Source organism: Amblyomma maculatum, unplaced genomic scaffold, assembly GCF_055883805.1.
Source record: "Amblyomma maculatum isolate TAMU_Amacu unplaced genomic scaffold, ASM5588380v1 scaffold_15, whole genome shotgun sequence".
NCBI lineage: Eukaryota > Metazoa > Arthropoda > Arachnida > Ixodida > Ixodidae > Amblyomma > Amblyomma maculatum.
In genome coordinates, this window is record NW_028146740.1 from 1,259,643 (window position 1) to 1,281,849 (window position 22,207).

The 22,207-nt window shown below is 45.2% G+C and overlaps 1 protein-coding gene and 2 long non-coding RNA genes across 6 annotated transcripts in view; 2 read left to right on the forward strand and 1 right to left on the reverse strand.

Annotated features, from left to right (window-relative positions):
- The window catches only part of LOC146171902 (isoaspartyl peptidase/L-asparaginase), a 290,995-nt gene extending 272,379 nt beyond the window's left edge, over positions 1 to 18,616 (reverse strand). The window contains exons 1-2 of one of the 3 annotated variants that reach the window (XM_084586141.1): positions 18,424 to 18,616; positions 17,538 to 17,657 (exon numbers count right to left, since the gene is read on the reverse strand). In XM_084586141.1, the coding sequence (XP_084442267.1) occupies positions 17,538 to 17,589 (52 nt within the window). In that variant the 5' untranslated portion in view covers positions 17,590 to 17,657; positions 18,424 to 18,616. Of the gene's footprint in view, positions 1 to 17,537; positions 17,704 to 18,423 lie in introns of all 3 variants that reach the window. The other 2 variants (XM_084586140.1, XM_084586146.1) reach the window with 2 other exon arrangements.
- LOC146171905 (uncharacterized) overlaps positions 1 to 22,207 on the forward strand; it is a 263,996-nt gene that overhangs the window by 57,953 nt on the left and 183,836 nt on the right. The gene's annotated exons all lie outside the window — the stretch shown is intronic.
- LOC146171906 (uncharacterized) lies at positions 1,365 to 5,162 on the forward strand. The gene is made up of 2 exons (XR_014702675.1): positions 1,365 to 1,781; positions 2,360 to 5,162. It is a non-coding gene; the product is annotated as an uncharacterized LOC146171906 (long non-coding RNA).

Sequence of the window (22,207 nt, forward strand, 5' to 3'; positions counted from 1 at the left end):
GAAAATAAAATTTAGTCTTTTTGGGATTCCCAACTGTGGGTTTATCGTTACTGGCCTGCGCCCGCGTCGCAAGTACTTTTTTTTTTTTTTCGAGCTTTCACGCAGTGGGCTACAGATAGACACACAAGTAAATGTAATTTTACATTTTATTCACAGCAATTTTTCACATCTTACTGAATGCACAAATTACAGCAGGCGAGACTTCTTCCTTGCATTTTTAACCCGACTACTACTCACATTGCTCCTCTCGAATAGGAATCATAAAACTTCACCACTTGCACAGTGAACTGTGCAGGCTACAACCTATTCGGGGTAGCTTCCTGCTCAAAAGCAGGTACAGAACAGATTTCCAAAAACTTTTTCTGTCTTTGTTTGTCGCTCGGCCACTGACTTGATGCCAGTCACCAGTTCAGTCAGGGAGCTTGAAGGGTGCTTGAGCACTCCAGGGACAAATGAGCGCTTGTCAGTTAGGGAAAACCTTCGGTACACATCCTTCAGCGAGGTTCCATTTGCCCCTGTCGATTTTTACTTCCTTGCCATCAATGATATGACTGTACGTCTTCAGTATGTCTTCATCGTAGAAATGAAGATCGCACACACGTGATTTGTCAGAAAGTTTCCTGTCAACACGCGGAATCGCGCGGTCCCATGCCGCACGGAGAACCGCGTCACGCGGAGCCGAGAAAAAACGCCTCGCTGTGTTGTCAGTGTTGTCGCTCTTGTAACCGCTCGCACAGCCCGGCACGCAGCACGTCGGCATGGTTACTGTAGCCCCTTCAACTTTGCATGCTAGCACAGGTAGCACAAAAAACGTTCACTGCAGCAGCAGAGTCGGGAACGCACTGCCCGCACTGCACGTGTTCAACCCACGTTCGGGCCGACGAGAGCCTGGTAGAACTGCAGCGCCACTCAAAGCAGCCAGCGGTGGCGACGCCGCGAAACAGCTCTCAGTTTGGCAACTGATCTGAGTTCTATTATTGACGCGTCATGACGTAACTGATGTGCCGCCATTACCGAAAATGCTGACGTTTGGCCGATATAATTTCGCCGAGTGGCGAGGTGCCCAAATTATGCTAATGAGACTATGGCGACAGGCAAGCTGATTTATGCAGCCGTTAGCCTACCGTAGTTTCTTAGCTTGTTGTTAAAAGTAAAAGGATAACTTTATATACACCTTGCATGGCTTTTTAAACGCAATAGAAAGGCAAATTATGAGCGCGTATGAAATAAAGGACGTTTGAGACAATCTCTAATGGGGGCAGAAGCGTGCGGCCGCGTGACGGCGCTAACTGCTTTCTTATTTCAAACCCTTTCTTGCCATGGTAAGAAATTATTGGTCTGCGCGGTTATAATAGCCCAGCAATGGCGGCGGCCATGGAGGGAGGTACGCAGGAAGGAAATAACTTGTACGCTTACGAGTGGTCTTCGTGCCGTTCGTCGTCTGCAAGTAGTGATCGAGGATTTGCTGCAGCACAGCAATGCTGTCAAATTGTCTTGAAAGATAGCTCGTCAGTACAGTCAGATCTGAGGAGTGTAGTGTGGCGGCTTTGCAAGCTCCGAGGCGAGAATTGCCCTGCGCTCGGAATGTTGAACTGTAGAGCTACTGGTGTTTCGGGTGTGATCGCCAGTGGCGAACGCCTCTGATGTTGGATGGCACGAAATGTATTCGTTCGGCCGAGCGACAAGCTCCCGGAATGTGTCGGGCTTCTCGATGGGTGTCGACCAGCATGGCAACGCAGTCAATCTGCTGGAAATGGTGCAGCACGTCGAGCATCACAGAGGTAAGTGCAATAGGAAAACCTGTAAAGGTGACTGTTCATATAGCGTCATTCGCATTCAAGTTGTACGCAGGCGGGAAATGACTGAAGATTATAGGAATACTCACAGGACGCATGCGGCAAATCCGATATTTTTAATCAGCATTTTGCGTTGCTTTTAGCTGCATATTTCTACGACGCATTATAATTTTCTTCAACTTCTCTACACTGCAAGAACTTAAAAAAAAAAAAAAAAAAAAAAACTGAGTGTGCTTGTAGTTGTCAAGATTTCTTGGTTAATGGTTTCGACGACCGAGAAAGGAAAAACAAGTGAAATCGCCTGATATAAGTCGTTCCAATTGCAAAAAAAAAAAAAAAAGAAAGAAAAAGTTAGCCGTCACAATACAATTTCCGCCACCAAGCCGTCTTTACCTGTTACGGAAATGGTTCACTTAGGTTTAAGTTTTGCACTGACCATTTCTTGCATTCATAGATTACACTTTACCGCAGCATAGCTTGCAGCTTTGATGATTTTGAATGTTCCTGTGCCATGCGTGTTTGATATTTCATTTGCATATAATTTAGGCACTAAACATTTGCAGGTGATCGTGTGGACCTTGTGCAGCCGTTGCAGCACTTCCAATCTGAGTCATCATGTGGTGAGAAGTCCTGGGGCCATATTCAACATCATTAACCTCTCTGCTAGGCTTGTATAATCTGGGAGGCCACGCCTTGTCCCTGGACGGCCACATCAGATGTGAAGTGCTATGCAGATGGACAGCTCTTTTTGAAGATCGTTACAGCTTGTAGTGTGTGCAGATCACATGACATTGATGCCACCTGCAAATGGTAATCGCAGCAGGAACATCAACAAGTACAAGGAAGAGGACGTGCAACATTTATATTAACTCGGACAGGAACAACTTGATCACCTGCACTTGAGATTTTCACTCGCTGTCATGATTTTGATATATGCCACAAGGGATCAATGTGCACATTCTTACTGCTTCATGTTCGATAGCATACTGCTGAAAAGCCGTCCAAGTCTTAATTTTTTCTGTGGTTTTGAGATATAACCATCTCTTTGGTGTACGTTTTGTTGATAGCATGTGCAAGAACCAAGTTCAGCTTTGGGGTGGCGCAGTGGTTACGGCGCTCGACTATTGTTCCCAAAGACGCGGGATCGAATCCCGGCCTCGGCGGCCGCTTTTCGATAGAGGCGAAAAGCAAGGCGCCCGTGTGCTGTGTGATGTTAGTGCACATTAGTGCGATGTTAGAACCCCAGGTGGTCGAAATTTCCGGAGCCCTCCACTACGGCGTCTCTCATAGCCTGAGTCGCTTTGGGACGTTAAACCCCACAAACCAAACCTTTCCTTGGTGCTATGATTTTTTGTCTACCATCTGTAGACATACTGAGTGTATTCTTCTACAAGTGCTGTGGCCCTTGCTGAGAGCTGTCATTCTTTGTTGTATAGTTTGCTTTTTTGTGTTCTGCTTAAACTCAGTGTGCATTTTATTAAGTGCTTCATGTCAATGAAACACAGGAAGGTACAAAAACGTTCTCCTTCTACCTCCAGAAGTGCCATTCTGAGTAGGACGTGCGGGCACCAATAGTTCACAATTCACTTTGGTGTTTGTGGCAAGCAGGCAGTCTGCGATGTACTACTTCAGTGAGAATATTTGACATACGTGCACCCTGGTGGATGTGTCTGCAGTCGTTTACCATAGCAGAGTCCATTTCGTTACACCTATCTTGTGTGCTACTAGGGTGAAACGTGAGGTGCCCACTGTGTTTTTCCACAAACTGCAGAGTGAAGCGAGCTGTGCTTCTTTGTATTTGGTTGCCTTTATGCTTGTTTTCTATTGCTTCCTTCATATGCTGAATGTAGATGAACAGCAATCAACTAGTTTTCCCGAGGATAATTTGTGCATCTATTTGGTGGTCATTGTCTTTCATTGTTGTATGCACGGAAAATGAGGCCCCCGCCAACTTGTCAACCCATTTTGGCAATTTTAGATTCCACTTTTGCAAAATTTGCCAGTTTCATTTTGCACTGCTATTACTGATGCTTTGTAGTGATGTTAATCAAGATCCCAGATAACCTGTTTAACCTTTGCATCATTTGTGTGGCTCGGCTATCAATGAATATTTTTGTATTCTTCAGTTTTTTCACAAAGGCAACTATTGACTTCTCTGTTTTGTAACTAGGTGATATTGGTGATATTGATGTGCATGTGCACCCACTGGCAAAAGTTCTTGAAGGTGGCTTCACAGGGGCAAGAATGCATTCATTTGTGTACGAGATAAATTGCTTGACATTTCATGTTTCACTATATAACCCATAGTCACAATAATGATGCACAAGCGCAGGAATGAAATGAAAACTTTTTGATAAGATTGTCCTTCATAAATTTTTGACTGCAGCTCTACAAAATGCTTTGCTCCTTTTGTGCATTGCTACATATCTTGTTCCATAAAATATCTCCCTCCATGATAGCGTTGTGTGTAGACCTTCCATACCCCTATTATGAGGCTGCTATCTGGGCCAGTTGCTTCTTGACACATTCTTGCTGCTGCCACATGCCCTCCAGCACTCACATATGTTAAAAGAGGGTTGGTAAAGCTCACATATTTATGCTCTAGGCCACTGGAGCATGGCTTCATCACTCGAGATGTTTATCGAATGATTGCATCTGTGTATAACTGCTTCATTATTTTTTTTTCTGTTAGTTGCTTTTGCAGCCTTATCTTCATTGTTCTTTGTGAGTTTTAAATTGAGAATTTTAAGGAAGGGGCATAAATTTTATGCCAATCACTTTCATTTCATTTATGTAGAAGCACTTTCAAGGAAACTTGTGTTTCATCATCACTTTTCAACATTTTGTACCATTGTGCTAGTACTGAGTTGTACAACTTTTTGCTCTCATAAGTGACAGCTGCACTAGTTTCACTTACACCTATCCTATTGTCACATGTGTTTTCTACGTTATCTAGTATCCCTATGCTTTCCTATTATATCAGCTTCAGCAATCCTCTCTGCATTTAACCCTCAGAATGTGTTCCATATTTTGCACGTCTGCTATGTGTACAGCCTAAATTGAACACCACAATATATTCTTAAGATTGCATTCAAAAGGTAACTTCCTGAAGGTACAATCCTATTGAACACAGTAGACGTCATACTATCCATAAGTGAGCCATTCTTTTTCATGATGTATTGAAGAATTTGTGAACAAAGCGATTTCATTTTATCTTGACCACATTCATCTGTTGTTTCTGTGGTACAGCCTCTGCCACAGCTGCATCTATAACTTGGCTGTTGGCACTGTGGTCAAATGTCTTGCGAGCCAGCAGAGCCTAATGTAGCGTAGATGTTCAGCTATTGGCTTCTTGCTTTTTTTTTTGATGCAGCAACGTTAAAGCCTCTTTTCTGCACAAAACGCGACATTGTGAGTGGAAAATCTTGGGCACATTTCAGACAGGTGACATGGCCGAGTACTCAATGTGATGACTCTGGCTTCACCTTTGAGATGAATGTGTGAGGTGATAAACCTTGTAGGATCTTTGGGTAATAAGACAGGCAACCCTTAGGCCATGGAACCGCATCCGTACAGCTTGGTTAGAGTGGGCTTTATAGGTATCTAGACAAGTGGTCTTTCACATAATTGGATAACTTACAGGTATATGCTACTGATATGTATCATAGAATAAATACTAGGTGTTAGCAGTAGCAAAGTCGATTCACACGAATGAGAGTCTGCAGACAGGAGCCATAAAAGCTGTTGTGTTCGAGGCCCGCAGTAGCAGGCAGCGGCCTATGCTTAGCCGATCTGAAGAAGAATGGCTATACACGCGCCTTTATTCCAATGTGCTTTCCGCCGTCGAGCTTGCAGGACAAGAGGGTCGGTCAACACGGAAACGACGAAGCGCCCTCGCATTGTGCTCCCATACGTGGCGGGCACCAGTGAGGCGCTTGCACGCATCCTGCGCAAACACGTCTGTGTGTCGCACAAACCTACTTCAACAGTCTGCCGTTTTCTGCCGCTACCAAAAGACCGTATTCCTAGAGAAAAATAACCAGGCGTTATTTATAAAATCTCGTGCTCAGAGTGCTCTGCCTCTTATATCGGCGAAACAAAAAATCTGTCTGCGCATATTGCAGCACAAGAATGACGCCCGGCAATTGAACTCGAAAAGCAACCCCCCTCGCCGAGCACTGCGAATGCGCCGACCACAAAATCGCCTTTGGCGAGGTGAACATACTTGATGTGGTGGAGACCAACCCTTTCAAAAGACGTCACGTCTTTTTTCGGTTCATCCGGCTGACAGCTGCAGCAGTGAACAGGAATCTGGGGACGCTACCCTGGCTCTGCTACACAATTGGACTTCGCCACGTGTGCCTGCTACTGCGGGCCTCAAACTTTAGTCACCCCTGAGGAAGGGATCGAGTTGGACCCGAAACGTCGCGTTCTAATAAAAAATTTGGTTGGTGATGGTGTTTCTTAAACTTTTGTTTCAAGTACCCAACCAGGCGGAGTTACACCGAAGATGTTCTCGTTCAAGTCAATGAACCAATAGGAAAAGCTTTAGGCCTTTCCAGTGACAGGCATCGTAAAGAACCAATGAGTGCGGAGGACAAGTCTATTTGCCATGTTTGAGCCTAGTCAGAGCCTCTATGAAGGCACACAAAGGACAACTTGATAACTCATTTTGGATATGTTGACATTCATCCAGCAGTAGTTATGGCTGACTGCATGGCAGTGTAGCCTAGCCTCTGAAATCTGCTTCCAAAAATTGATGTCAACATACGCAGTTTACTTGTGCAATCCGTTGGTGTTGGCAATACCTGTACTTTTTTTTTTTATTTTGTATTTTCCAGTCTACAAGAGTTCTGTTTCTTGCTGTCTTTTTTTGAGACTCATTTTTGACAACTTGGAAAATCTTTCTTTTTGCAGAGTTCAAAGACTGGAAGGACCATATGGAAATCTGTGAAGTGGCTCATTTTGTTAGTGGCAGGAATGGCACATCTGCATACCATGCAGGTTTTTGCAAATGCACATCTGTTTGTTAGCCGACTTTGAAAAATAAGAGGGCTAAGGAACCTGTTCCACATCATGTTCAAAATAGGCTGTGCTTATATGCCTAAGCTGCTTCTGACATTGCCATGGTGCTTTTGATTTTGTATACAAATGCTGTCTGAATAAAAGGTGCCTACGTATCTTGTATGTTTAATGAACTCAAGCATGTGATGGCTCACATGCATCACATTGTTAATGATGGTCCCCAAGATACACAGCATTTAATTGATGCTAATTATATGGAGTTAGCTGCACGTTAACCCGGTAACCGCCAAATTAACTCCCGAAAAACATACTAACATCGGCAGGTTTAGTTGTAATGTTTTTCATACCATTCTAATTCTAAAAAGTTTCCTTCATTAGTAAAGCATGCTGTAACTTCGCCATCTTTTCTTTTTTTTTTCTTTTTTTTACCACTTTATGCACATCGCAAACGGGGTCAGAGTAACTGTCAGGTACAAATTCTAGATTGTCAGCGAAGCTGCTGTCTGAACTACTTTACGAAAGAGCTCTTTTTTGTTGAGGCATCACCACCACCGGCACTCTTTGTGTGTGGCACTATCATAAAATGACTTTTGTCATGCCAAAAATGTGTACTAAAGACTGAAATGCGCATTTTTTTTCCATGGATAACTATTGCTCTGTAGAGTTGAAAATGCAATCAATGTATTTACCAAATCTATTCCTTTTTCATTGGCAGTGCAAGCAATGCAAGAGCAGGTTGGACAAGTGCCACTTGTCACTGGCAATACTGGCACAATTGCCAATGACAAATGAAGCTCTGAGATAAAGGACTAAGCCAGCATATGGTTTTGTGGATGCGGAAAGTTATGTGTAGTTAGTCAAGTTTGTACACAGTCGTCTGAAAGATTCTCAACATTTTTACAATGATTATTGCAGACCTGCAATGAGACACTAGAATGTTCACTTTTACATAGAAAAGTGATGCTGCTTCAATAGAGGCAATATGCGAAAATGCCCGTATGATATGCAGCAGTATTAGTAGTGCACAATAAAGGTTCCCAAGAGGCTAAAATTGTGGCCCTCCTACAGCCTGGAAATAAAACCCCATATACTTTGCTGATATGCACAGAAATACTGCCTTTTGATAACTAGACATACGCTGCACCTACCTCCACCATCTGTGCTTGCCTTGGATTGCAATGCCTTATGTAACGTGCACAAAGGGATTGTACTTTATTTTGCAATTAATTTCGCATATACATTTTGGTGAACTGTCTGCAGCCACAGGGCCTGCTTTTGAGCTGCATAGATTTTCTCCTTATGGAAGTTTACAGTTGACAAGTGTTCTGTTCGGTTTATGGGGTTTAATGTCTATAGGCAATGAGGGATGCTGTAGCGGACAGCTCCAGAAAATTCTGACCACCTGGGGCTTTTATGTGCACTGACATCGCAAAGTACAAAGCCGCCTTGCATTTCGCCTCCATCAGCTGCCACCGCAGCTGAGAGTAAACCTGTATCCTTGGGATCGGCAATCAAGCTCTCTTATCACTGAGCCACCGCAGCAGGGTACAAGTGAACATGGCTGAAAACAGATCTACGGCATGAAAAGTTTTCCCAGCTGGTGTACCTGTAGGCAGGTGCAGAAACATTTTTCAGGTGCAGAAACATTTTCTAGAAGATTTTGCCTGGCAAACAAGCAACATTTGTGCACAACCTGCGCTGTGTGCAAAGCCTCAAGCTTACTCAAGCTGTTGCTTCAAGCTTACTCAAGCTGTTGGGCTGTTCCTAATTCGTTAGCATTGTGCAAATTATTGCAGTGCAAGCTTGCCAGCAGGCTAATGTGCATCATTTTAACCCGCAACCAAGCTTGAACAAAACTAGCCAGGGTTCTTCAATAAATTTGCATTTCGGTGTTTTTTTGCATTTCGGAAACACCCTGGAGCCTGAAAGTTGCAAGGAATGGCGATTGTTAAATGGCTTTTTTCAGCTGCACAGTGCCTTCAATAAGCTCAAGCTTATGACACTATTTGGCAGTAAAGTGACCACAGTGGCAGTGACCACAATCCACGGCATGCATGCAAGAGTGCCGCAGTCACTATGAATAGCAGAAAACATGGGGATGATATCGTGTGACGTCAGCGCCCAAGGTTGCCAAACCATAAAGCTGCTTTCGCTATTAATAATAAAAATTCATTTTAAACTATCTACTGCACTGAAATCTCAAATTTCGAGGATTTATAATTAACGTGAACGGAGTGAAATGCAATAATCAGTTTATGCTCAAATTTTAGCTGTCATGCCCTTTAAGTGAATATAGTTCAAGCATATGGTACCAACATAAGAAACACTACAGAATTATATGAAAATGTCACTGAAATACAATTAACTACGAGCACGTGAATGAATTAAGCTGCCAAATTTGAAAATACACAAGATGCGGGCAGAGTCATTGAAGGGACACTAAAGAGAGAAAGGAAGTGGGTTTGCATCGATAGAATGCCAGTTCCTGATTACAAAAAGACCACTCTTACTGAAAACAGAGCTGTTATAAGGTAGTAAAGAAGAATAACAGAAATACAGGTATCGCCACCACAGCCAAACGGCCGAGGCTCGCAACAACAAATCACGTGACGCGCTAGGGATCCCGGAGGCTGACAAATGCGAATTACGTTGCATGTTTGAATGCGGTAGTACGTTTTTTCTCAAACATGATAACACGCTTTTATCATACGTAAGCGACGGCGAAAAGACAACGTAAACGTTGCAAGGCAAATACAAAAATATACTTGGAGGCGCCACAGGCGCCCACTTCAGTTTTGGTTATGTTTCGGCTCAGGCATTTCGTGCGCACTCGGATAGTTTGTTTGAACCTGCAGCGCCTCAATTACGAGCTTGGAGCAGCAGATGCGCCTTGATGGTTCCCATTTGAGCATTCGGAGGCACGAGCGAGCGAAATCCGCTACCGCCGACACACTCCTTCGTTCACACTTCTGCGCCAACAAATCGCCGCCGTTGCCGCTTCGACTGCGACCTGACCGCTTGACTGCAGCTACGTACGCCACGAAAAGCATACATATGCTAAGTACCGAAGGAAAAACGCATTACCATTCAATTGTTCACTAAATCATGGCACATCTGACCAACATATACTGCGTCAACAAGACCTTCAACGTGCTATTTGCAGGCGTCATAAACAAAAGGGGCATACTTGCTGCTCATACCAAGGAGAGCGTCGATATATTGCGCTCATCGCCCGGCGAAAAAAAGGGCCTCGGGTAAAATGTAAAAACTAAAAATAACGAAGCACCAGAAATACATTACAAAAGGTTAAAAAAAAAAAAAAAAAACCGGCAGAAGCGGTAAGACTCGAACTCGGCACTGCTTGCTCCGTAACATTCGGCGCTAACCGCTCGGCTACGCCGCGCCACAAGAACCTTCGAAATATTTCTAGTTTTTATGTCATGGCCCCATTTACAATAAAGTGTTTCTGCTGCCGGTCTAAAAATTACAACTTCTTGATCATCGGCGCATGCTGCCTGCTCTCACGTCTTGCAACTAATGTTCTGGATGCCTATGCGCACCATATTGTGCACTGGATCCATTTTAACATGTGGAATTTCACAGCGCTGGCAAATGTAGTGGCGCCGGCACTTCGGTCATGTTCTGCTACCGTGGACGTAATTTTCGCTGAACACGGAGCTGTAGCACAAACCTTGAAGGAAAAAAGTGCGACGAAGCTTCAAAACTGACAAGCGCAGCAGCGAGGACACTATTTTGCTGGTAACTAAATCTTATTTGTATGTAAACATGTCAGGAAGCGTTGCGATGACCGAGGGCTCGGTTTGTTTATACACAGTGCAAGAAGGAGCGCAAAAGCTTGAGAAACATGTAAAGTATTGTGCATTACAAGCGCTCTGTTTTTTTTTTTCTTCCTTTATGAGCCCATCGCTCGGTAAATTACTCTCTTTATCGTTTTATTTATTTCGGCTGAGGCCGTCATTGCGAGTACGCTGTTGCCAAGTTGGCCCTTGAGGGATGCGACGCCGCGGGCCGCGCCGGCTCGCTAGCTATCACGGAGTCTCCGCTTACGTCATAGCGTGCGTCACTCAACTCCAACTACGTAGTTGGAGGCCACAGTTTGAATTCCACCGGCGGGAACAAGAAAAAACCTCAACTTCTTATTGCAATATCTCAGCAATTATTTGATTTTTTGCTGCCGGATATACGGCGAGTGTCATCAAATGTAGTTTATTAGATTTTCATACCATCTTTGGCTGTCTTTAGAACATAATTTTTTCCATCTCCTCACCTTCAGGTGCATTATCTGCTCTGGTTTAGAGCTCTGCTCTTAGTTTAGTGACGTCACATAAAAACAGAGCCTCATCTGGACGTAGAACTTCTCTATGCGAAGAGTAATTTTTTTGTCATGGGCAGAATGTCCAGGCTCGGGAACCTCTGGGCTTTTCAAAAACATAGCAAAATTATGAATGCTGCTTGTCTTAATCTCAATTATTGAAATGAAATAATTTAAAAAAATCGAATTTTCCAGCGTGTTTACGAGCTTTGCAAGCTCTGCAGACGTATAAAGAAGACCTCGGTGGTCAAAATTTGAGATGAATTCGTTTTCTTTTTTTTTCACACACATAATTTGCTCAAAATTAGATACAGAATAAGTACTGCATTTTGATTTGTGCCAGAACTTTCGAGCCACATATCTTGCAATATACCGGGTGCGCGAGGCATTTGAGGATGCAATGTTGGCTTCAGGCAGAGAATATCTCCAGCAGATATATATATATTTTCACCAAACTGTTTATTTTCACATTACTCAATGAATGTGCCACTTGCAGCAATAACCAATTCAATTCAGCTTCGGAAATGGCTGCATGCACGGATCAGGTGGTTCTTAGAGGTACTGCCCATTGAGTTCGCAGTGGCGACCTTCAGAGATTTTTGTATTATGTGGCCTTCTGTCCGCTTCTCTCTCAACGATGCCGAGTGGATTCAAATCTGGACAACTAGGAGGCCACAAGTTGGAAGTGATGTGGTTATTGGAAGTTGTTGGCCAGCCACTCGTGGGTGACGCAGGCGGTGTGGGCGAGAGCCGAATGTTGCTGAAAGACACATTTTCCTTTCGAAACAGTATCAGTCCAGGCCTTCACAACGGTGGCAAGCACCTCTGCGTACTCGGCAGCATTAACGCGGAGTCCTTCTGCAAAACAGTGCGGCAGCATGACATCACCCTTGTTGCTGACGGCTGCTGACACCATCACAGACAGAATTTTTGTGTGCAATGCTGTCAGCACCTCATTAGCGCTTCAGTAAAGCCATCTTTCATTATGGCAATTAGCTTTTTGGTCTTGATCGAAGTTCTTTTTATCTGAAAGAAAAAAAAGCATTCCAGGCTCTTCAGCTTGCCTAGCAAGCGCTTGGACCAGAGCAGACTATTCTTCCGAGCTTTACCAGAAAAGAATTGCGCCCTCCTCATGAAACAGAAATGGTACCTCACGTCCTTGTGCACAGCAAGCCTGACAGCTGACTCTGCGACATCGAGCTCCTTTGCAATGGCCCGCATTGACTTCTCTGGGTTGTCACTCACGATGACTTGCAGCCTCTGAAGAAAATCAGGTGTTCTGACGACGTCTGACCGCTGAGTGTGCTTTTTCCTTTTCGCCACAGATGCCACGTCACCGTCACAGCACATCAGTTCTGTTCGCACCTTGTTAACGAAAGACTTTGCTACATTCAGAAAGTTGGCAATTTCCAAGTCGCTGTGGCGCGCGGCCAGCGCGATGAGGACTGCATGGTGTTTCATTTCCTGCGTCAACTTGTACGCTTCCATTATTCAACAAACTGCGCAGTATAAATGATAAGGGGTCAACCAACAAGAAGCCGCATGCCTAGATACATATGCTGAGCCTGCTGGTGTCTATGGCGATAAGGAGTAGTAACCTCAAATACCTCATGCACCCAGTGAGCTACGAGACTGCTATAACTGTGCCTAGTGACGGGCAATCAAAGTAGCTTCAACGTCCTCGAGCCTTCCCTCGTGAAGCAAGTGGTCAAATTCATCATTCGCAAAGAACACGCAGTGAGCAAAAAAAAAAAAAAAAAGAGAGAAATTACAGGTTCTCAATTTGTGTTTGAAGTTTTCAGGTGCAAGAAAAAGTAAGCCTGCAGCGATGGTATACTGGCTCCTAATCACAAAAACACCACTTTCGCTGAAAACAAGACTCTTATAAGGTAGAAAAAAGAGAACAGAAATGCAGGCATTGCAGAAATACAGAAATCGCAAATGCATGCACAATGACATGCAAGGGATCCCGGAGGCTGCCTAACATGTATTATTGTTGCATGTTTGAATTGTTAACTTTTGTTTCAAAAATGGCAAAAAGACAGGCTAAATATTGGAAGCAAAAAAAAAATTTGCGCTTGGCAGTGCCACAGGCAGTCAGTTTCGTTTTGGTATGTTTTGGTTCTTTGAAGTCACAGCAGTGTGGAGCAGCAGAGTTTTCCTCTGATGAAGTTCATGCCTCAGTAAGCGCTTCTCTATTGAAAAATCTGGGATGAAATGCACACAGGATTAAGTTACAACTTACTGGGCAGAATAAACCTGCACAGACCCGAGTGGAGCTGGGAAAGAAAAGAAAGGCTGGAAAAAGTAAGATTTAAAATGGCATGGGTGCTTAAGGAAAAAAAAAAAAAGCGACAAAAAATAAATAAATAAAAAAAAACAGCCTCGTACGGGATTTAATCCTAAGTCCTTTGGAGTTTTAACTGAATGTCTTAGCCATTGCACCACACGAACAGCTGAGACCTCTCGCACTACATTACTTGTGTAGTGCACTTGCATTTTTTACACATATTTTTCACTCACCGCTAAACAATTGCATCCCAAGTGTGCTGAATGCTTTTGCTGGCTGTTGATAGTGTCACCGATGTCTCATATCTATGATAAGCATAGGAGTCTGCCAAACTATCTCGTAATATTTCTATTTCTCTATTTTCTGCTGTCCCAGCGTGCATGCACAGACCTTACTGGCACATCAGTTTGCCATCTGCAGGGCAGCGACACTAGAGTACACCACATAAGGTATTTTTCCCAAGTCTAAATCCCTTGGAAGGAAAAAAGACCTCTTCAACTTCAAATCGAAATATCTGGGCAATAAATGTTTCTTGCTGCCGGACAAGCGACAAAAAAGTCATGAAACACTGCACTATTGGATTCTGGCAACAAAAAAATATTCTGATGGGTCCCATACTGCAGAAAATCTGGCATCCATGAAAAATTATGGGCATGTATCTGGCAAGTGGCAGGAAGGTGACGCAGCACTGCAATGACTGTCCGTCAGGTTGTGTGACAACACAAGGCCACATGATATGACCAAGTCAGCAGGTGCTGCTACACAGGGTGCTTTTCATGGTATCAAGTTAAAAAGGAAAACAAAGAGAACATCGCTTGGAGCAATTACGCGCCACTATTTGTCTCTTGCAGGTGTATCCGTGACAAAGGTTTGTGCATGCAGGGCTACCTGGAATCACTTGAGGCAAATCCTTGAAAGCCTTTGTTATGAAATATTAAAAATTGTGGAGGTTCAGCTCTCTTTGAACCAAGTCAAGAGCATTAGCCATCGGCCGGTGCCGCATTTGTAGCTGCCGCTTCAGTCTTGGCTTGATTCCGCATTTGGTAAGCTCAGCAATAGGCTAGTCTGGCTTCTCGTTCGATGTCTTGGCAACCTGTCTGGCATGGTTGCAGTCTCTGTCACAAGCACAAGTGGATTCCTCTACACCACACTGCCTCCTTTTGTCATACCGCCTGGTGAATTTGCCCAACACGAGACCTGCACTTACCCAGAAATGTTTTAAAGCAACGAACAGAATATGGGTGCACAAAACACAGACAACAGAACATGTTGGTGCCGCTGCAAATGAATGAACAACGAAATAGCTATTAGAAATGACAGCAGTGCCTACTCTGCTGGCAGAAATCTTGAGCAAAAATTTCTCATCAATTGGCCCTAATTGGCTATACAAGGCCATGCGACATTTTCCCATGAAAATAGCAGTGACTGAAATTTTTCATACTTTCACAATCATCTTTTAGCAAATAATGACCTCCTTTTGTTTCGCACTACATGCGCCATAGTGTCAGCAAATAAATTGCAATGCTGTTTGTACAGCAAGCGACTGCAGGCAAGGGACACGTCTGGGTGATATTTTTGAGGTAGTCGTGTAAGCAAGTTTCCAGGGCAAAAAAATTATGGCATGTAATTTCTTCCTAACAAAGATTACCAAAGTACTGCCTGCTGAGAACTTATTCTCGGCAAATAATTTCAACAGTATATGGAGCACAGCATGAATTCAGGCAGCCCGAAAACCTGGGCCGGGCTGGAAAATTGCCGTTTTTATGGGCCTGGACCTGGCTCGGGCTTGACATGCAGGCCTGGGCTTGCAGCTTGCAGTGGCGGAACCAGGCCAGGCTGGGTAAAGCTGTGTATGGCTTCTTTTGGAGATGATGGAATTCCAGCACTAAAATCATTCCAGTGGTTTATGAATAAACCACTACTAGTACATATGTTGACAGAGAATGAGAGAAAGCTAATTTGTAAACAGAGTTTAATCAGTGCCCATCTGTGTTTTGTCCAAGTAATTTAGTACGAACATGCCGAGCTGCATTCAATGACACAAGTGAAAAAAGTTAAAAAGAAAAGGCTCAAAACTCGATAGCGAACTGTACTACAATGGAGGTGTTATGAAGTGCTGTGACCTGTCATGCATGACACAGCCCGTTTGCATAAGCACGTCAGGCCGCGGAAAGTCAGCGGCACTTCCGTCCCGTCTAATTCTCGCAAGCGGGGGCGAAAGGAGGAAAGAAAAAGCTGGGAGGAGGACTTCTCCCTCGCGCCTAAATTTTCCCCTCGCACTGCAGCCGCCGACTGCGCTGCGTGGCTTGCTTCGTCCTCGCGTGAACCGCTGCAGCCGTTACGACTCCGCTCGTTTTGAATGCGAGCGAGTTGCGATTTTTCGTCGCGGTTCTTTTACTCTGTGCATCTCATTCCTGCTGGCTCTTCGCCCCTTCGTGAGACGAGAGACTTGTCTGCGTGCACCTCCAGTTCCGTGGACCCATCTCGTCTGCTGATTGTGCTGGCCATTACAGTCGGCGATATCCGCTGTGTTTCGTGTTGAACTTGTTACCTTCATGTACTGTGGAGAGACGTGCGTTTCGAAGAAGACTGTTCTTCCAGGAAGGGTAGTGTAAATTTTTAATCATGCATTTTGGTTATGTATAGCACAGTGACATGTGATTACTTGCATCAAATACCAAACTAGGTAACTAGAACGCAGGTATTTGCTCATGTTTCTACATTGCTTTGATGGTATGGAATGCGTAGAATGAATATGTGCATCATTTATTTAATTTCATATCAACTGTACACATGCTGACAGAAGCAGTGCCGGCAAACTGGGTTCTTTTGTAGTGATAAAGCAAGCGTGCAAGATTACAATGTTAGCGTAGAACACAGAACACTACTGTAAACTGTTAGCTATGTAAAGTGCGTGTGTCTGAGGGATACCTTGTCGCATCTTTTAATTTTCTGTTTCACGTGCAGTTAATAAAAAAGAGAAACGATACCTGCTGTTCTCTGTGCTATTTCTTGCTGCGGTCGGGTACGCTTGCTCGCGAGCGCCTGCGCCCTCGAGAGCGCTATGCTTGTGGTTTTTCTTTCCATCACACTGTTCCTGCCGCGAGCCGGTCGCGCCGTGGCAGAACGATGATGCGGTAGAAAATCCACGGGCAGAGCGTTTTCCCGGGCGCACGTGACCCGCGCTGCTTGAAGCAACCTACCCACACCCCCTTCAGCGCACCGTTTTTTTGGACCAGTCCGCTATACGGCCTCCCCCGTCAAGTCCATTTTTTACGCGCCCCCTCCCGCTATAATCCTATAATGGGGAGTTTGGCGCTAGCGTCTGTAATTCGTGGCCGCTGGGAGGTATAGGGAGTTTCACACCCCTGAGCACGTGCCTACTGAAGTACTCAACACCATCAACTTAGGATTTCTCAGCAATCAGTGAGCAAGAGGGTAGCTTCTAACCTTTGTGTTACCGCTAACGGCTGGACATTTGAAGCCTCATAACAGCCCCTGGACAAGGACCTTCAATTGACTGCTTGGCAGGCAGCCATCTGTTCATAAAAATTCTGACTGTCTGCTTTGCTCCCCCCCCCCCCCCCCAAAAGAATGTCTCTATGCTACAGTAAATGCTGTAGGATAAGAGCTTATTGCGTTAGGAATCTTTACGTATCCAATAACATATACATGCACAATGAACAGACAATACCGCTTTTCGTCTCCACAGAGATGTGGTAATGTGGCAGTGATTTCTTCAATGAATATGTAAATTTCGTTTTTTTTCTGCCCTTGCCCACACATGTTCCTGGGGCAAAGTTGCCAGGGGCAGTCTTTTTGTAGGTGATTAAGCAAAGAACTTGCACCAAGAGCCAATTGCTTATAAGGAGTCATAGTTAAAATGCCCGTAGTCCATACCTTTTAAATGTACATTGTGCTAGATAGCTTTACATCAAATGTCTTATCAAAATATTCTTCACCAAGCCTTTGCTTCTGTCGGTGCTTTAACTGTGCCCTTCTCTACCAAGAATATTTTGCAAGGTTTGTCTCTCATCTTGATTTATTGTTATGTGCTAGTTAAGCAATTTTTAAGGCATCTGCTCAGACTTACTTTGCAGTTTTGGCACGGGCCGTCGTGGAAGCGCAGGCCGGGTCCGGGACATGTAATCATTGCCGATGGGCTTGGAACCATGGGCCCGGGATGGTCTTCAAACGTGGGCCAGGGAAGGGGCTGGAAAATCCAACCCGTGCAGGGCTCTAGTAAGGAGTGTAAGAAACTAAAGGTACAGGAAAAAAAAAAATCACACACACATAAGGGGAGTTCAGTAGCGAGTTCATTACTTTGCAGCACCGCTACGTGGTCTCCGTGCTACAATGGAGTTGTCTAAACGGTATTTACGTTATCATTTCTGTTGTCTCAACAGAGCTTATCCTTTTGTCGTACCCGACGCAAACTAGGTAAAATTTCATCAAGGGTACGCAGAATATCATACATATAGCTGCCGCTTTTGGCTGTAAAAGGTTCAGTGCTAGTTTCGAGCTTTTGGTGCTCAATATGTATCACTAGTTTCAAGCTAGTGATGCTCGAGCGATATCATAGGCAAGTATTTCACCCGGATGTGATCAAAACGAACAGCGTATGGAGAAGCTGGGCCAAGAACGAAAAAAGCATAAAATTAGCTTCGTCGCCCTAAGCAGCTAATCACTGACAAGTGCCGTGAGTATCTGGTTGATAGAAGACAAAGCATCAAGCGCCAGTTAGCAGCATCATAAGACAGTGCAGTGCTCGCCTTCAACCGTGCTAAATTGGCGCGTGCTGTAAGTGCATACCTTGGCACAAATCCCTGCAGTATGTGACAAATAAGAGCGGTAAGCGGACAGCATATAATCACGAACATTGTACGCAAATGGGGCAGCTAAAATTTGAACATGGCGGCACCTTCATTGGCATGCTTTGTCTACAACTAAACAAATCTTTTCACAGACCGGGCACTAACCTTTCTGTACCGAAGCCGCAGCAGATGTGCCAGGGTTGTTCATGGCGCGCACACCAGTCAGTTCGATCGCACCCGTCCGTGCCTCGTTTACTACAACAAAAGCCACGGCACCAAACCGCCGCCGCGGCACCGGCGGCAACCTCAGGCAGGGCGGTTGGCGGGCGATGAGCGGTGGCCCGCCGGCACGCCGTGCCCCCAACTAGGGACAATCCGACCTAGGGATTGCTAAGGATTCAGGGCGGCTGTCCAGCAAAAATCCAGGCAACACTGGCATTATTCATGGCGGGTTTTAGCCGCTCCCCTGGCGACGGAGTGCTCCGCACGCGCGTATGGCGCGCAAAATTCGTAAGCGGTCTGGGCACCGCTTGCGGCACCTGTGGAGGGGCGGAGGAAACGATAGGGCATGTGGTCCTAGAGTGCCCCGGTATAACACCGATCTCGGAGGCCTCAGCCCTCCCTGCTGCCCTGGGTTTCGGCCAGACGGAGCGAAGTGTAGTGGAGACCACTAAACGACGCCTGGAATACTGGTGGCGGAATGGGGCGGTGCAACAGAAGAGCATTCCGGCTGTGAACGTGCCAGAGTGAACTAAGTGGTCACGTGGAACAGATATTGTGTGTGTGTGTGTGTGTGTGTGTGTGTGTGTGTGTGTGTGTGTGTGTGTGTGTGTGTGTGTGTGTGTGTGTGTGTGTGTGTGTGTGTGTGTGTGTGTGTGTGTGTGTGTGTGTGTGTGTGTGTGTGTGTGTGTGTGTGTGTGTGTTTTGCATTATTATGTTGTTTTTTTGTTTTTGTTTTTTTGGCTCCGCCACGCCGACAGGCGGAGGCGACCCGTTAAAAAGGGGACAGGCATCATCACCATCACCGTCAGTTTTAGCCGCTCCCGAATATCGAGGATCGGGCCCCAGGTCGCAACAAGTAGCACACCGGCCCATGATTCTTAGGGTGCGTTCCAAGGCACTATAACCAGACCTTCTTTATTGGAATGCTCCGTCGCTTCTGCGCATGCGCCAGCTGAAAGAAGTGAGGAGGAATAATTTGCCGAATGTGACGTAGCCTTGTTTTGTTTTCTTTGTAAAATGTCTGCCGCTTCTCGTCGCCGTTTCAAGCGATAACCATGGTAGAAGAACAAATGGTAGCGTAACTCCCATAGAAGCCTGCGTGTAGACCTGAACTTGCAGAGAGCCGGCTCCGTGAACTGCGCATGCGCGCACAGAACCAAAGTGGAAAGGAGGACGCGTTAATTCTCTCGACGGATGTGACGTCAAACAACTTTTAGTATTTGCTTTTTTCTGGAAATAAGCCTCAAACCCAGATGTCAATTACCCCGTTTCGAACCACCGCACCCGAGCAAAAGCTGGCGCGCTTTTCGGGCAACGGGTGTTCGCGCCTTGCGAGCCCTAGGTCGCTTTTCATGCGTCGGCTTGTTGTAGTTTGCGGGGCACCATCCCGATAGATGCAAATTCGGTGAAAATCTGATTCAGTTTGTGGATTGTTGCCCTAAATTCAACAGCGTAGCCTTCGGTCCTGTCCCTGGCCTGTCTGCAGCCTCCGACTACGGTGAGTCGTACGCGAATGATGGTGTTTCGTACATGCCCGCGAGCTCTAGGTAAAGCATTTGTCGGCGTTCTGCTACCGTCTTGCAGCTTTTTTAACGAGTTTTTACACGGCAGTGCAGCTATGCGGTAGTCACAATTACTGACGCGGCGTAATCACGCGACAGTCTCCGGGCGAAGGCATGTGGAGACTGCATAATGGCGTCGATCCCGTTTCTTCGCGCTTGAAACAACCGTTGCTTGCATTACCTGCTGCTGTGCACCGATCAGTCGCCGGTTGCTGTTGTCTTCGGGGTGCACTGGGGTATTGGGACGTACGCGGCGACTTACAGATGATGTGAAACTATTTGCGAGTCAAGAGTCACGGAAGTTTGTAATTTGCTTTTCTTTTTTTTCTTTTTTCTTTTTTTTTTAAGATTCTTCGTTTGTGGTCTAGTTTGTTTGGGCAGTAGCAGGCATTTTGTTGTGGTGCGCCAGCGTGAACGCGCTGGTTTATGATCAGGAGGTTTTATTGCCTTCCTCGCAGCTTCAGCAGATAGAGTGGCTGGGCCCATAGAAACGGTCGTGCTTCCGTCAAAAAACTGTCGTAAGGTATTTATCTATGCGGCCCATACGTGGTGCTGCAGTGCAAGAGGTCAGCTTCTTTACAGTGTCGACGAAGTGCTAAAGAAGGGGAGTTGCTGGCTAGCTGAGAGATAGTATAAATGTAAACTGGCCCAGTGCGAAATGAGCCCCGGAGTGAAACGAGCCTACTGCTCAGCATAAAATTGCTACAAGATACGGGCGTATACCCGCACGAATTTATTGTGCTTATATGCTCACACGTTCCACTGTCGAGTACTCACATCGGTGCATGCAGCAATGAGGGTGACTCTTCGGCTATCATAGGTTCTTTCCCATGAGAGTATCTGCCCTTTTACTACGAAAATAACTGCATTGGTAGAACTCGCTGAGCTTATTTATATAGATTTAACACTTCAGATGCATGTCGCTACCGCAGAGTTCCCTAATATATATCTTTTGCTTGCTCCAACAGCGTCATCACTTTGAGAAAACTGGGAATGATAGCAGAAACAATGCCTCCATAAATAGTGGGCAGTGCTTGGCTTCAAGCTGCTGTCAAGGCCATTGACAGCTTATTTGAAAACAAAGCAATAATTAACCTGAGGTGGTACGTTTTGTTGAGGGGAGTGAGGCACCGTTGCATGTACAGCCTTTGTCAAAAGTGTAGAGCCCGGGGGGGTCCGCTTCTGAGCCGAATAGTGGCACTGATGTAGAATTAGTTGAGGCCTTTCCCACTGAAGGGGGTAGGACAAAAAATCTTCTTGCCATCAACAAAGTTGGAATACCAGAAATTCATTACAAGCCGCAGGAACTGGCCCAGAAGCAGAACCCCTGGGCTCTACACATTTGACAAAGACTGTACCTCGTAATCCTGTCAAAGAGCTTGGCAGTTGCTGCTATAAGCACTCTTGATTACAATTCCATGCAAGCCGCAGCATATTCCGCACTTACTGCACACATGATTTACCTTAGTCTCTTTGTTTGCTATTTCAGTGTTTTGCAAGTGTGCTAAATAGTATTTGTATTTGTGCTAGCATTGACTGCTAGTCTCGTTACTGCCTTTTTCCTTCTGCGGCAGGCACTCTCACTTGCTTTACTCAAATCAAATTCTACTGTGAGTGAGTTTGCTGAATTTATGCAAACTAAATGTAATTGCTGTATTACTCTCATTTATTTACATTTACAGAGGCAAGGAATACTCTGGGCCGACGTACGAGTTTCCTCCACCAGTTGGATTCCGCCGCTACCTCAGTAGTGCAGTGAGCTGTGACTGGTGTGACCAAATGGACACTCTCACTTCTACTGGTTTAGAGTGTGCTCCTAGTTAAGTTTAAAATATCTTGCTTGCAATGTATTAAATCTTGTTGTGGAATATTGTCACCCTTGCATTTGCTGATATGTTATTATTAGGAAAGCATTCAGAGTGATTTTGGACGCATGATTTGCAGTGGCGGGAGGTCGAGAAGCACAAATGTGTGACTGCAATTTTTTGCCCCTCTAGTTTTCAGCCTTTAGAATTAAAGCAACAGATTGATATGTGAACAGGCCTGGCATGGATTAAAGAGTTTGTCATATACAACAACACTTGACCCTTAAGGGGGTAACACAGCTGTGGTTATCTGAGCAAAAGTTCTCTGTATGTGATGGTGTCCGAAACACGGCATTGTCT